This window comes from Drosophila mojavensis, unplaced genomic scaffold, assembly GCF_018153725.1.
Source record: "Drosophila mojavensis isolate 15081-1352.22 unplaced genomic scaffold, ASM1815372v1 contig_74, whole genome shotgun sequence".
NCBI lineage: Eukaryota > Metazoa > Arthropoda > Insecta > Diptera > Drosophilidae > Drosophila > Drosophila mojavensis.
This window is the reverse complement of record NW_025318899.1, coordinates 19,730,328-19,745,422: the sequence shown is the minus strand read 5'-3', so window position 1 is coordinate 19,745,422 and position 15,095 is coordinate 19,730,328. Positions and strand designations below refer to the sequence as shown.

Here is a 15,095-nt window from a genome sequence, read left to right as displayed (position 1 = left end):
AGCCAGGTGAGCCATGTGAGCCAGGTGAGCCGGGTTTGCTGTTGGCCACTCCCAGGTAATTCGCCGGCTTATTCATTAAAAAGTGCTTAGTTGGCTCACTAAAAAACGTGGCGAACTGAAGTGGGGGAGGGGGTCCCCTACACTCGGCTTGTTGACATACAAATTACGCGCATGAAAGCCAACATGGTAAATGAGTTAAACAAACAACATAAACGAAGGGAATTTATGTGTGTGCATGTGAGTGGGCGTGTGTATCTGTGTGTGTGTGTATCTGTGTGTGTGTGTGGTAATATTAAATTAGTAGCATCAAACGTTTCTCTCATCTCGAATGCACAGTACAAGCAGCAGCATGTTAATACATTTTACATAATTCAAGCATAATTATTGCCTTTGAAGTCGTGGAATCTCTTCAAACACAATTTGAATCAAATAACAAATTAACTTTGTGTCTCAAGAAAGGATGTACAGCATTCGCCATGCTGCTCACTGTTTTTGCCTATTTTCCGCCATTTGTTTTTCCTCACGGTCCATTTACAAGCATAATTTACACTTGCTCGAGGCGACTGCGGAAAATCGAATAAACAATTTGCAATTGAAACTGTTTGCACAATGGGCTAATGGGCAGAAGTTATACTTAAACATTTGAATTCAATTACATGAGCCGTTGCGGATGTAATATCGATTTGTCTTCCTATTTACTGAAATGAGACAAACGCTTAAACTGACTTTGATTGTTGGCCAACAAGATGTTAAATGCTATTTAATCCGCATTGCATGCATTAAGCACTCACACGAGGATAATTGTGACATGTTCATGAATACAAAGACAGCTCTCAGCTGACTTTTTTGTTGAGGTGAAACAACAGCTCGACTCTTGGCTAAAGTCTGCCATCGTTATGTGCATACATTGTACTATGATCATATTAAGTGCGCTTAAGCGCTGCTTTACAGAAAAAAAGGATAGAACAACAGCTCGTTATAGTTTACTTTAGTCATTGAAATACGTGTCGTCAATATGGTGGCAAAAAAAAAAAAAAAATCCCCAATCACAAAATGCACAAAAAGCGTTGGCTGAGTTGGCTCTAAGCTCTTAAGCGCATTTTTAGTATACACAGCAGATTTTTTATATTTGTGATATTTTATTTATTGCGCTTGCAATGGAAAAACCATATTTAAGTCTAGCCATGCAATCGTTTATATAAATACATAAATCTACGTATTTTTGCAAATATTTTAAGCTGATTTCCGCGTGGAAATGAATGATATCACAACAAGATAAATGTTTTTTTTTTTTCTCTCTTTTTCAAATTACGTTTTTTACTTATGTTGTCAAAACAGAAGCAAAAACAACGAAATTTAGGAATATAGTTACTTTTTTTTTATATACAGTCATAGCATTTCTGCGCTTGATCCGTTGGCCACAAAGTGCTTCTAAAGTGATTGGTTGCGCTTTAAATATTTAATTGAGCGACATATTATATCGAGATTTGACATATAAAAAGTATACATTTTTTAATGACCCTTAAAATCGAAACTTCGCGAACTGCAAAATGAATAGTCGAAATAAATAAAAATATCTTTTTTTTTTCTGTACCTATAAATAAATTGGGCCAATTAATGCATACATAAATCAATTTGTCGCGTTTGAAAATCATTGGAATATTGCGAAGCTGCATAAGGAAAAAAAATGGGAAAACGAGAGTGTTATATGCATCACTGTGTAATACCCTGCCTGGAGCCCGTACGGGTAAATTGAATTCCAATCAATAAAAATAAGTCGAGGCACTCAATGTCTTTGCAATTCATACGACAAAAGCTCCCATTGTCAGGCATATGCAATAAATGGCTTATAAAGTTGTCAATTAATGAGTTTTAAATACATATTTAATATTTACGCGGTACGATGCGCTGCCATGTAATGCCATGAAAAGTGATAAGGCTAATTGAAATAACCAAGCGCAGCAGCCAGCTGTCAGTTGTCAGGCCATGGAGCCGACAAAAAACGTTAACACAGGTGCATATTACCAATGAAAATAACAGCAGATAAACGCAAAATGGAAATACCAAAAAAATATTATATTTATCGCCCATATGCGCAAAGCATTTTTCACTCCGCTTTTCCATCCATCTGACCCAAAAAAGAAAATATCCAAAAATGATGTCCTACAAATGGCAACGAGCTCTTCCCGACCAAATCGCCAAAATGGCTAAAAGAACGAAAAAAGGCCAACCAATTGCATATTTTTGGAGGCAGTCAAGTGTCTCGTGTGGCTCTTGTATTTGGCTTTCGGGCAAAGTCTATATATGTTATTGGGCGATGCATGTGTGTGCGTGCGGTAAACGCTCTATATTGATGGACGCGCTTTTGATTTGTTGCTTGTGTCAATTCGGGATGGCGTAAAAAATATTTGTTTGATTTTATTGATTGTCATGTGAGGACATATTTATAATGCGGTCAACAAAACTTTTCTTTTTTATTGGCGTTTTTAGCCGACAAAAAGTTGGCCGAGCAATCCAGAGATATTTATTGATTTATTGCAAGCCCTATTCGACAAAATTAAAAAAGTTGCCACAAATTGTTGTGAGGTCAACAATACAAATTTTAAATTGATTCCCATGAAAGCCCAAAACGATTCAAGCGCTGATAATGACACGGCGTATACGCAATATGCGTTAAGTAACATTATGTAACAAACGAGCATAACTGCTGAATTAGTCAGCAATTTGCTTAAATGGATTTTGGGCACAACGATTAAAATTGCTTTTAATTTCGATAATTAGCTGGAATGGAAATGTCCGCTTCAATGGATGCCAATCAATTATCGGTAACAACATCAATTTAGTCGGAAATGCGCTTCGACTTGAAGCTAAATCAATTTGTCATCAAATTACAGATGCGAGCCCCACTCTGTGCAAAGTATCAGAAACGTGTCGCATAAGTGTGCAGAGTTCTATCTTTAATTACAATTAAATCAACAAACTAGAATACAAATGAAATTGCCAACAAACATTAGATGGCACTTCCTCTTCCTGTTCGATTAACACGCATTTCCGGCGTGCATATTAAAGCTATAAAATTCAACCAGAGATCATCTAATATATATATGTATATATTTGTGTATCTATTGGGCAGCTGAACTTTGGACAACAACTGATGCCCTGCTCCCTTGTCTGCTGCCCTAGCATAGAAAAATTGTAAATTAGTATGTGAAATTGTAGTTTCAAGGCAGCCAAATAGTTTGCCCTCTGGCAAGCCAAAGCGGAAATGCAAGCTGGGCAGACAGAGCAGCCGGACTACAGACTGGACAGTGGGACGGCGGATACGGTTTGTTTGGGGCAGCAGCTGCAGCTACATGACGATGGTCAGTGAAAAATCGACCGCAACAAAACCGTAAAACCAAAAGCAAAACGCAAACTCCAATTGCAACTAATTTCTATTTTATGGCCCACACACACACAAATCCACACACACACACACATAAAATAAAAAGAGAAACCAAAAAAAAAAGAAAGAACTTTTGTTTGCGCTGTTTTGCCACATTGACCGCGTGGCTGAGTTTTCGATATGCTTTCAATTTCCTTGCGGGGTCAAATCAGAAATGCCACAGCCCTTGTGCTATATGTTTATATGTCGGATATGCATATCCTATAATCAGCTGAAATGACAAAGGCGGGTATTTTGATTGCGAGCTAGCTTTCGTAATAGATAAATAGGGGCGTGACAAATATGTAAAATTGTGGATTAGAATTCACTCTACTCATGTGACTCTCTCTCTCTCTCCCTCTCTCTCTGTCTCTTTCCTTTTGTACTACCTGTTCATATCCAACCCAATCAGAGTGAATGAGTGAGCAAGAGCAAGACTCTACAATTGTAGAAGATCAATTTTGAGTGATATTTTGATAGGTATAAAAGAGCAAGCCAGCTGCTGTGCTTACTTAGTTGACTCTCGGACACGATGCTGATCGGTCGAGGTGCAGTTCGCTTCCCAAATAAGTTTTGTAACTTATATAAATATAATAATATTAATATAATAAACATATATATGAATATATAAGAAATAATTTATTTAAAAAATAAGTAAAACATATTTTTAAATTATAAAAATATTTACGTTAAATATTTAAATTGTATTCATAAATAAAACATATTTATAAATTATAAAAATATTTAAGCTAAATATTTAAATTTAAAAAACAAAACATGTTTATAAATTTAGCAAATATTTCAGTATTACATAATTTGGATTAATATTTATGTTTATAATAAAATAAATAAATATTTATTAAAAAAAAAAAAAAAAAAAAAAAAAAAACTTAAAATAATAAACTAAATAAAATGTTTTGATATAATTAATACTAAACTAGAAAAATAAATTCAATACATAATTAATTTATCTAATTTAATATGCTCAAGACTATGAATGATATTTGTAATAATAATAATACAATTATATATAAAATTCATAGACAACAAATTGTGTATAGTCCACACAATTATAGCAAGGATTACAAGGTATACATTCAAGTCAAACAATCCTCTTGCTAGAGCACGCCCTTGCATCTACATTATACATACATATGTTTTCTGTATTTGGCACAGAATTGCTGGAACACGCCCACCGATTTGTTTCATATATATGCATATGACTTCACTCTTTAGCAAAAAATAAATAGTACATATAAAGTTTCATAAAACTTACACAATGTTAAATGGATTGAGCTGCAGCATCGTTAACTGTCTGTGTTTGAATTGGTTCAGCTTCCCTCTGCCCCCGGCCGGCCCCAGCTCAACTGTGTAGGAGTAACTCAGCTGGAATGAGTGTGTCCATGGATCGGTGCAGTGGATGCGTGCACATCATGTCTAGTTGTAAAATGTTGAATAAATGTCTTCAACTTGATGCTGGCAGTTTGTATTTGTATTTCAATGAATTACACTTAATTATTCCACAGAGCTGCCTGGGGGTTTGACAAAGTCTTTTTAAATGTCCTTCAAGTCGACTCTGCGCACAGCTCAACATAAGTAAAACAATTAAAGACAAGCCAAGTCGTTAGCTATGTTTATTAACATGAGTCATAATTAGTTTCTCCAACCTAGAATCAGAGTTGATTTTGTATAAATAATAGTAATAGAGGCGAGGCATGGGAGCAAGTTATGAACTGATTAAACGCGGCTATAAAGCCAAAGCAAGAAACAAGAGCCACGCAACTGACCATAAAACAAAGCAAATGAAGTCTCGGCTCACATTAATTAGATACTAAAGTGAATTTCAAATGCGGTCATACATTTTTGCAGTTTGCTTTCTGCATTTCTGAGCTGCAGCTCGACAGAAGACACTCCCGGGCAGGACAGGGTGGGGCCGGGCGGGGCTGGGCGGGGTCAGCAAATGAGGCGCTTAACTGAATGACGCATAGCTGTTGGCTGCCACACTCGGCGTATAATTAATTTTAAATGCCAGTGAGTGTGTCTTCTCTCTCTCAGACAGCCATACATTTGTCGCACATTCAGTTGATTACAGTGCTGTCTCATCTGTTCAGCTGTTCAGCTGGCATTCTCTCCGAGCGTCGACAGTTTTGTGAGCTTCCATTTATATTTACAACATTTAACATGGTCATATTTATTGTTCAATTACGGGGCTAACTCTGAAATTAATTCAACAAACATCAGCAGCACAAATGCACACACTGTAAGCTGAGTAATTAACTGTTTCTGTTTAATTAGCAATTGTTGATCAATGCATTGCGCCTGCCAATTTCCCAAGTTGCGAAAATGTTTTCAATTATTTAATATCCTGCTGCTCATGCAATTTCCAATTAAAATAATTGACTGTGCTGTGTGTTATTTGCGCGGACAATGGAAATTATCATTATTTGCATTTGAATTTGTTTAAACTAAAAAAAAAAAATAATAAAAAAAATCGACTGCTTTTGTAGTTCGTTAAATCATAAAAGACTTTTGAGAGCACCGTAAAAAAAATACGCTAAAAAACTCACTAAATCGAAATGACCAACTGCAGTTGTATGCGAAGCAACTACTAAGCGCACTTTGTATAGAAATAAAAGTTGGAGGATAAAATGTTTTATGTCCGCTCTGCACGCAATGGAAATTGCAAGTCAGGCAAAGCGAACAAGGGGAAGCACACACTGAAAATGTTGCCCACTGATGGTAAACTTGACAAGATGCCAAAAACAGCGGAAAATGTTGTGGCCACAATATAAAAAGGGGCCTATGCGGAGGGGCGTACCGTGTGGGCGTGGCAACTGTTGCCGAGGGTGGATTGTTAGGTGTTGCTTAGATAAACTGACATGATTTAAATGGCAGAAAAACTTTTTGGAGCCTTGACAAGACACCTGGCACAAATGTAAAAAAAAGCAACTTTTGTGCCAGCAGACACACACACACGCACAGAGAGAGAGGGAGTGGGAGAGAGGCACGCTTGTATGTGCAGTTGGGACATTTTCCAACATGGCAACTGTCATCTAACGTTTGTCATGTGCTTCTCGCATTGCGTCTGAGTTCCTGTTCCACTCTTATCAAGTTGCTGTTTGTTGATTGAATAAACAGGCACACAAACTCAAAACGTGTGTGTGTGTGTGTGTGGGTGTGCGAGTATTACTCGTTGTTCTGTTTGTGTTTTCTCTGTCTGTGTGTGTGTGTGTGTGTTTGTGTATGCCTATCTGTTAGACACATATACTTCTGTTCAGTGAAAAGTTTTTGACATGGCCCCAGACACTGGGCCAGTCTAACTGAATTTTCCATATTTTGTGCGTGCCACATGGAGAAAAGTAGAAAAATAATATTTGCTTTCTAGCCAAAATTGTCAGAAAGCCTTTTGGCATGCCGAAGTCATGCGGGCTAAAAGCCAAACCGAAATGAGAAATGAAAAATGGTCAAAATAGTTGAAAGTCTCAATGGAGTCAGTTAATAAATCATTGCAAATGGCCATTACGGACGGACAGTAATGTGTCAGCCGTCAGCAGTCACCAGTCAGCAGTCAGCAGAGTCATCACAAATAGTAGTTGATATTTGCTTAAATGCATTTCAACGCAACAAACTCAATATTTGTCTGGCACTTGTTTTACGTTTCAATTAATTAAATATTCGCTCTGCATGTGTAGCAATTCGCTGGCTGACTTTAATTTGAGATGTATGTGAAATTGTTAAATTCGCCCCCGCTTCACAGGATAACTTACGCAAAAATCGCTTTGCTATGTTAATTTGAATTAAAGGTCAAAGTTTTTAGTGATTTATAGTTCAGTGAGTTTTCTGTAATTTGCAGCTTTTTGTTTTGATAAACATTCGGTGTTTTTTTGGGAGAATTGTACAGTTTTAGCCACCCCTGTTGAGCATTGACCCAAAACAAGAATAGCTCCCTGTTGCTAGCCCGTCTGATAGCAGATTCTGGTCTAGTCACCATACAGCTGCCATTTCATTATCCTGCCCACCTTCTATTTTTTTTTTCTTTTTTGACAGTCTTGTTAGGCCGGGGGACTAATGATGACAAATGTATATAAAGCAAAAATAGCAGACGGCCTTTTCGGTGGGTGCCTGGGCCGCGCTGCAAAGGTCAGACGGTCAAAATAGTCGCATATGTATGGAGCGACAGTGTCCAGCTTGTCCGCCTGTCCGCCTGTCGGTCTTTCGGGCTGTCCAGCTTGTCCGCTCGGTGGCTCGGTGGCTCGGTGGCTGGTCCACTGCTCTACTCATTGTGTCTGCATGCAAATGACTTTATTTGAATTTTAAATGTGTAAATTGTGCTCGTGTTGCTTGATTTCTCCGGTTCGCTCTCACAGTTTACGACCTGGCCGTTTGTCACTGATAACGGCGCAAGTGGAGGACGGCGGCCAGTGGAGGACACCCGCCCCTCCCAAATGAAAATTGCAATGGCATGGCAATGGAACAATGGAAGGCAATGACAACAACGTTGCTGCCAACACAATGAATGGTGAGGCCCTCCACCTGGCGCCAGCTCGCAAGGAGATATAATCATTTCCGTTGCCGGCCCACGTACGTCTTTTATCTCTTTCAAATTTTCGTTATTGTTATGCGTTTTAAAAGGTTTTCTTGATAATGGAGCCGCAGAATATGAGAGCGAAAAAAAAAGAGGAAAACAGAACTGTTGACTCACCTGGTAATTTCCGGCAGATGGAATTCTTTCCATCGTCGATGCCACACAATGCGTATACTTAACACGTGAACGTCGCGCGTGTAAATTCGCTATGGCTTCACGCTGAATGTGCCTTCTGCCTTGTGCCACGCCCCCTGGCCATTGCCACTCATCAGCCCCCATCTGTTCGTGACAGGTTCTTAATTAATTTCAAATTAGTTGAGCGACTACGATGGAAATTTTAACTATTCTCGAGCTGCGTTCGGCTATGGATTCCGCCCGCGGCAAATTTATTAACACACTGCCGCACATTAAGCCCGGCAACACGCAACCAGCTAAAAACTAATCGCAAAAGTTGCGACGAACGCATAAATTTCGGTTTACTTTTCATTTTTCAATCCCTTTAGGAAGCGCCCCAAAACAATATTACATAAATCACATAATTCAGTCAAGCCATCATAATAGAGTCCTTCAATAAAAAAAAAAAAACATCAAATAAAAGCTTGTACTTTTCATGGTCCGAAAGGAGTTCCTAAGTATCCGCTCGGATGAACCTGTAATAATTGGCGGAGCTTTCGAGTTCTCGATATTTTTTTCCGGGTTGAGTTGAGTAAGCAGCGGCAGTGGCTGAAGCTGCTGGCAAAGTTTTGACAATTTCAATATTTAGCCCAGTGGAAGTTGAATGTCTTTTGCTGCAGACTGCGAAAGTTTTGCCAACTATTAGCCAAATCGCTGCTGCTAAGCGCCAATAAGCCGAATAACTTGTAGCTCCCGGCACTGCTCCATCCGCTCCTTCCGCTCCCTCCACTCCTTCCGGCACCGCTCTATATGGAGAGTTGGGTTGAAGAATTACGACACATTGGAGAATTTATGATCCATTGAATGTGCTGCACAGGCGGAGAAGGCGGAGGAGGCGGGGGGCCGGAAAATCAGGAGGACTAAGGCCAAATGCGGAAGCCTAAAACCGCTCAGGCGCTGAAATCGTGTGCGTGTGAACATATTGCCTGCCTCCGTGGATATTTACGGCGCTGTCTGCTCACCTGTGTGTCATTGATGTACGGCTGGCGTATGCAAAAGATAACCAGGTGGGCCAGATGCACGGGCTGACGTGGGCGTGGCAACCAAGTGTCATGCGGTAGGCATGAAAAATTGCAAATTAACTCAAATTAATGGCGGACCATGTGTAAATTTATTAAAATTGATACGCTGAGCCAGACGCGCGAGCTTACCAACTTCATTTGGGGAGATTTATGTGTTGGCCTAATCAAATAAACAGCCCGAGACAGCGCGTGTGCGCTTTTGGCCAGTTTGGCATGAAAACCAACTTATGTATCAATCAAAAGCCGAATCGATACGACTTAGCCTAACACAAGTCACGGCCACAATTCGACTGCTGATGGAGTGAACTGCTCAGTGCTGCTCAGTGCCCATGCAGCTGAGGGAAATATATATGGGTGTGTATATCTGTGTGTACTGCAGCTTAAGTTATCAATATAGGCATTAACTTCGACTGTTTTACCAACACCCAAGAATTCGCATTGATCGGGCGCCGAAGTTCTCGTTTCAGCGGCGCCTTTGCCGTATTTTATTTATGGCCTCAATTTGCTTGGAAGTAATTAAGCCGCGCTTCTCTGGATTAGTGGCCAACGCTGAAATTGCCAAATGCCTGTCAAAACGGCTGAGTGACAGCTTAGCGATATCCAATTTGAAGGTCTCCAAGTGTGTTGCGGGCACGGATGGATTAGCTGAGGCAAACAATTATAGAAGCCCAGCTGTCGTACTTGTGGCTAAAATCGAACAGGGAATATTTAAAAACTCTGCATAAATTCAATTCATTGTCTATGCAAGTCCGCCTCGAGTTCAATTGTTGCTTTCTAATACATTTATTTGCATAGCGCCGGCTTTTACCTTACTAGTTAATGTCCACATTATAAGTTGTATTGACAAAACCCTGTACAACCAATTTATAATTCGACTTGTATAAAAGACTGAAAAACCGACCTAACTCACAGTGCTCGCTCGAGGCGAGCTAGTGCCTATAAAAATTGAAACTATTTAGAACGCTCCCTCTGCCTCTTCTCTGGCTGGAGCTTCGCAGTCCATGTGGGACTGACCGTTGTGGAGTTGAAATATGGGACCGATGTCGTCTTGCGTAGCGATATAAAGCCGGAACGGGCCGAGTTGTTCAGGGGCTCCAGCAGATTGTCGGAAGCTGTCTTCTTTCGTGCTGCACTTTGCTGCTCCTTGGCCATGCGATAATCCTCCCATTCGTTTGCAATGCGTGCCAATATATCCTCGCCTTGCACCAGAAACGGTTGTCCATTGCGTTGCTCATAGTCCTGCGCCAGTTCCCTTATTTGCTGCTCTATCCTAGGTAGCTTAATATTAATTGCCTTGCGCTCCCGTTCCTCCCGCAGTAGGGCGCCACCTCGATTTTGGTAGCGATTGGGTTTCTTGGCCTTCTCGTCCAGCGCCTCCATGCGCATCCACAGCCTCGCGCGTTTGGCGTACACCTCGAAGATTGCCTTATTGGCATTGTAATAGTCCTTAATGTCCTTCAGCTGCTCCTCTAGCAACTCCAGCAGTTCCACTGTGCAACAGTCCTTCTGATAATTCCGAGCACTCGGATATTGCAAGGTGAGATCACACCACTCGTTGATCTCCGTGTGCACGTGGCCGATGAGAGCCTTCAGATGCTCAGCTCGCATGGCCTCGCAGTGTTGCAGCGTCTGGCTGAGCTTCTCATAGTTTTGCTGCGAATTATCCGGTAGCTCACACAGCTTCTTCATGGCCAAGACATCGACTAGACCCAATTTGGACAGGCTCTCTGACAGTACAGCGATCTTGAGGCGCATCTTGTCCAGGGACTTGTTCCACTCCTGCAGCCGCCGTTTGGCACCGGCTTTGTCGTTCTGCCGCTGCAGCTCCTCTGTCAAGTGGATCATCAAGTAATTTAGCTTGAACTGCTGCTGTGACCGTATCCTGTCAATTGGCTCTGCCGATGACTCAATAGTCTGGCTAAGCTGCACAGCCAAGTGCTTAGCGCTGTCGAGTAGCATTCGAATGTCCATTTCGAATTTGCGCTGCTTCTGCTCCCAAACCTCGCAAAGCATATCAACACTTATCTTTTTCTGCTCTGTATCCCCCATAATTCTATGTTATCGTACGATACGATGTGTTGTAAATATGTCTGAAAGCTAAACTATTGAAAGCTAGGGCAATGTTTCTCTTAAATACGTCATTATTGAAGCTAAAATATGAGTAGAGTAGAAATTTCAAAATGGAAAAATATTAAACAATTTCGAGAGCCTAGTAGACCTCATAAATGCGTTTTATATTGTTTGAATATAAAAGGTTTTTAATTATATTTTTAGTCTAAATATTTATCATCTCTAAATGGGTTCTCTTTGCCATTCCCTTTCATAAACCCCAATTGGCATTTTTATCTAGATTTGTATTCGTCAAGCAGGAAACGCAAAAGTGGATATTAAAAACAAATTGCAAACTGCAATTAAACCTAAACCGTAAAGTGTCAGTCATAAAATAAAACGCAGGTAATCATGTTCAGCTAATAGAAAAATATAATTTTTATTCAAATTGGTCGAGCGACAAAGCACTAACTGCAATAAAAAGGGCAATCAAAAGTTAAGAGCATATAAAACGCACACACACACACACACACACACACACATACATCGAGCACTACAAATTATTCAATTCAATTGAGGCAAAGACTGCATTTGGCAGCCAAGTGGATTACGTAGCCACAGTCCCGTTTTTTTGTGCAGCCTGATGTGGTTGGCGGGCGCCAAAGCGACGTCTATGATGGACGTACGTATCAAGCTGTACGGGCCAAGAGCTTGTGGCAGTGATTTAAATGCGCACCGAAACGAAAAGGAATCACAAAAATATATATACATATATATATATATATATAAATGAATATACATATATCCCCATCGAATTGCAACCGCGAGCGTAATTAATGTTGAATAAAGCTGCGCTGGATTGTCCCATCAGCAGTCGAAAGCGATTGCAAAGGACAAAGGCGAGAATGTCCACACTCGGTTGCCGTGGCTACAAAATGTCCAGCTTAATTGAATAGAGCTGCCGCCTCACATGCTGCTCAAATCGAATTAGTTCTGATATGGATGATGCCAAAATTAAAGATATTACCACTTATACTAGACACTTGATAAATCATATTATAATGAATTCAGCTCGGGCTAAATTATTAAATAAATCTCGCTGATGCTCCCTAATGGCTGTCATGTAGTTAACTTCTCTCTCTCTCTTTCTCTCTCTCTTTCACTCTCACTCTCCCATAGAGCCATACACTTGACAAAAATACAAATGAAATAAGTGAATCTCAGCGGTTACATTGTGATTTTTCTTTTTGTGCCTCGCCTTTCTGCTTTCAAATTAAGTGTTTAGGACTTCTTTTTTTTATTTTCTGCCGACTCGCACACATTTTCGACTCTCGATTGTTGTGCGGGAGTCTGCGGGAGCCTGCTCTTCTCGCCCGACGCTAATGAGCTTCCGCTGTCAAATGAAATGCTTACCATGCAAATCGTGGCATATCGAATAATTGAACTCCCGCCGCAGCATTGTTATTATCATTTTCATTTTGTGCTTCCGCTGCCAGCACGGATTTCGTTATTCATTTCTTCTTTTCGGGTTTTTTTTTTTTTTGTTCGTGTTCCTGTTGCTGGTAGAAATTGGAGTGTGAGGATCGCACATGTTTCACATCCGTTAACACCATATTCTTAACTTGCCCGGCCAAGTAGGCAACAGTCAGTTCTTCCCTCACTATTCCCCCTCGTCTTCCTCTTCCTCTTTGCTTTTTTTGCACGCTCAGAGCAAATTGCGCACATTTAAATGCAAAAACCGTCGACAGTTGCGTTTATGGGCGGCTAGGCTAGGTGTTCATGATTGCTATGCCAAGCAGCTGCCACGCCCCCTTTTGGGTTATTTACAGCTGCGCGTGAGTTTTCATTTGCTGTCTTCTGCGTATGCTGGAGTTTTTACGTATACATTTTTTCCTCTTGCCGGATTTATATGCCCAAGATTTATGTCACATGCAGGCACGAGTAGCACGCACACACCTGTACACCCCAATGTGAGTGTGTGAGTGTGTGTGTGCGTGTGTGCGTGTGTGTGTGCTGGTACACTCGGTCTGTGTGTTATGAATATGCATGTGTTCATTATGCTGGATTATTGTTATATCAGCGGAAATGGTGCACAGCTTTGACTGCGTAATGAATACCATTTGAATATACTCAAATTATTAAGCTCTCGCCGTGCTCGGTGCTCGCCCCAGCACTTAGAGGAGTCTCTAGCTCTTGGACAATTTATTTTAGAGCTAAGCAACAAGAATAAATTTTGAATAGGAATTAAATAGCAGCTGACTAAGAAATTATCATTGGAAATCATTTCCATCTCAGTTCTCACATTAGGATATCATAATTGAATTAGCATATTCATCGATGCGCAACTTTACAAGTATAAATTTCTAATTAAGATGTCATAAGTGGATTAACATTTGCATCGATGCAGCTTTTAAAATGTTATTGTTAAAACCCTTATAAATACGGGCCAACTGTGTGAGATTTATCGAAAACTTGTGGCAAATGTGAAAATTTAATTTATTGCCAATTGAACGTGTTGTAAAAAATCTTTTTTTGTTGTTCTGTTTTTTTAATACTATACGGCTTTTATTGTAAATTCAAGCGAATTGTAAATTTACGGTAAACTGCGTTCACATTTTTGCAATCATTGATGCGGGGCAATGGTCGTGAGCCGTGAGCCGGGTTCATTTGGCAGCTTAGTGCCATTTTTGCATTTCCGTTTTGTTCGCTTGTGGAGCGTCGATTTAATCTGTGCCTGGGCAGCAACAGCGATGCCAATGCCATCGCAGCAACAATTATGCCATGCGTACAAATTCTCTGAAAATGTCTCATTCATAGGGCCGAGCCGACTGTGGCCGCAGTAGCCCGTTTGTAACTGTGTTCGCAGCTCTTGCTTTGGCATAATGAAAGCGCGCCACGGCTGACATCCATTCGTAATGGCCATGGCTATGGCTATTGCTATTGCTATGGCTATGGCCGAAGCGAACGCCACTTGCACAGTCCCATTGCGACAGCCAGAGAAAAGAGCGACCACATCGATGAGGACAATGACGACAACAATACGCCGATTGGCGCTGTGATTAACTGCATCGCAGTTGGCCATTTCGGGTTTTAGCTTTTAATTCTAAACAGCAGTGCGCTAATTTGTAGCTGCTCTTGTTGAGGTGGACTCAGCTGAATAGCTCTGTGCGGAGGGAACTCTTAGCTGGCAAACAAATGTCAACTTTAAACTTTAAATTTGCTACACAGAGAGAGAGAGAGAGAGAGAGAGATAGAGAGGGGAGAGTCTCTTGATCTGTAAATAGAAATGCATGAATTTACTGATTGAAACTTATTTGAAAGGTTGAGCTCATGACATTTAATCAGCTCATTTTCTAATTGCCTGAACAACATGGAACGATATCAAATTTGATCCAGCATGAAATCAAATGAACTGTCTAAACAAACTGCTGCTTCGCTCTGCTCCGATTGACAGACAAAGTTCGAACAGATGCATGGCAACTGACAGTAAGTGTAAGCAAATGTTCTGGGACATCATGTGTGCAGCAGGTACACACACCCACACACACACACGCCCACACACACCCACACACACATTTAATAAACGTAAACAGAAGTCTGTGTGTGCCACCAGCTCGCATCCTGAACAGCTAACTCGCATAATGTCAGGACTCTGTGTACTACTTATTATGGAAGCATTCGGCTGTAAAAGTTCTGCAGGTGTTTGTGAGCAAAGCAATCACAAATTAATATGCCAGGAGGCACACTTAAAAGACCATTCCGACATACACCTCATGAATATCTTTGCAGAGCGCACATAATCATAAAACAGGCTTCAGTATACCTACCGTACACACACACA

The 15,095-nt window shown here is 40.6% G+C and overlaps 1 protein-coding gene across 1 annotated transcript; it reads right to left on the bottom strand.

The window, feature by feature from the left end:
• Window positions 1–9,973: 9,973 nt before the first annotated feature.
• On the bottom strand, window positions 9,974–11,346 carry LOC6583017 (protein regulator of cytokinesis 1). Its single transcript, XM_002008660.3, has one exon. It carries the CDS (start codon window positions 11,252–11,254, stop codon window positions 10,157–10,159), a length of 1,098 nt encoding a protein of 365 aa, XP_002008696.1. The 5' UTR covers window positions 11,255–11,346; the 3' UTR covers window positions 9,974–10,156.
• Between the last annotated feature and the right edge of the window lie 3,749 nt (window positions 11,347–15,095).

Coding starts and splice junctions, on each gene's coding strand:
- LOC6583017 (XM_002008660.3), bottom strand. CDS start 11,254: ATGGGGGATACAGAGCAGAAAAAGATAAGTGTTGATATGCTTTGCGAG.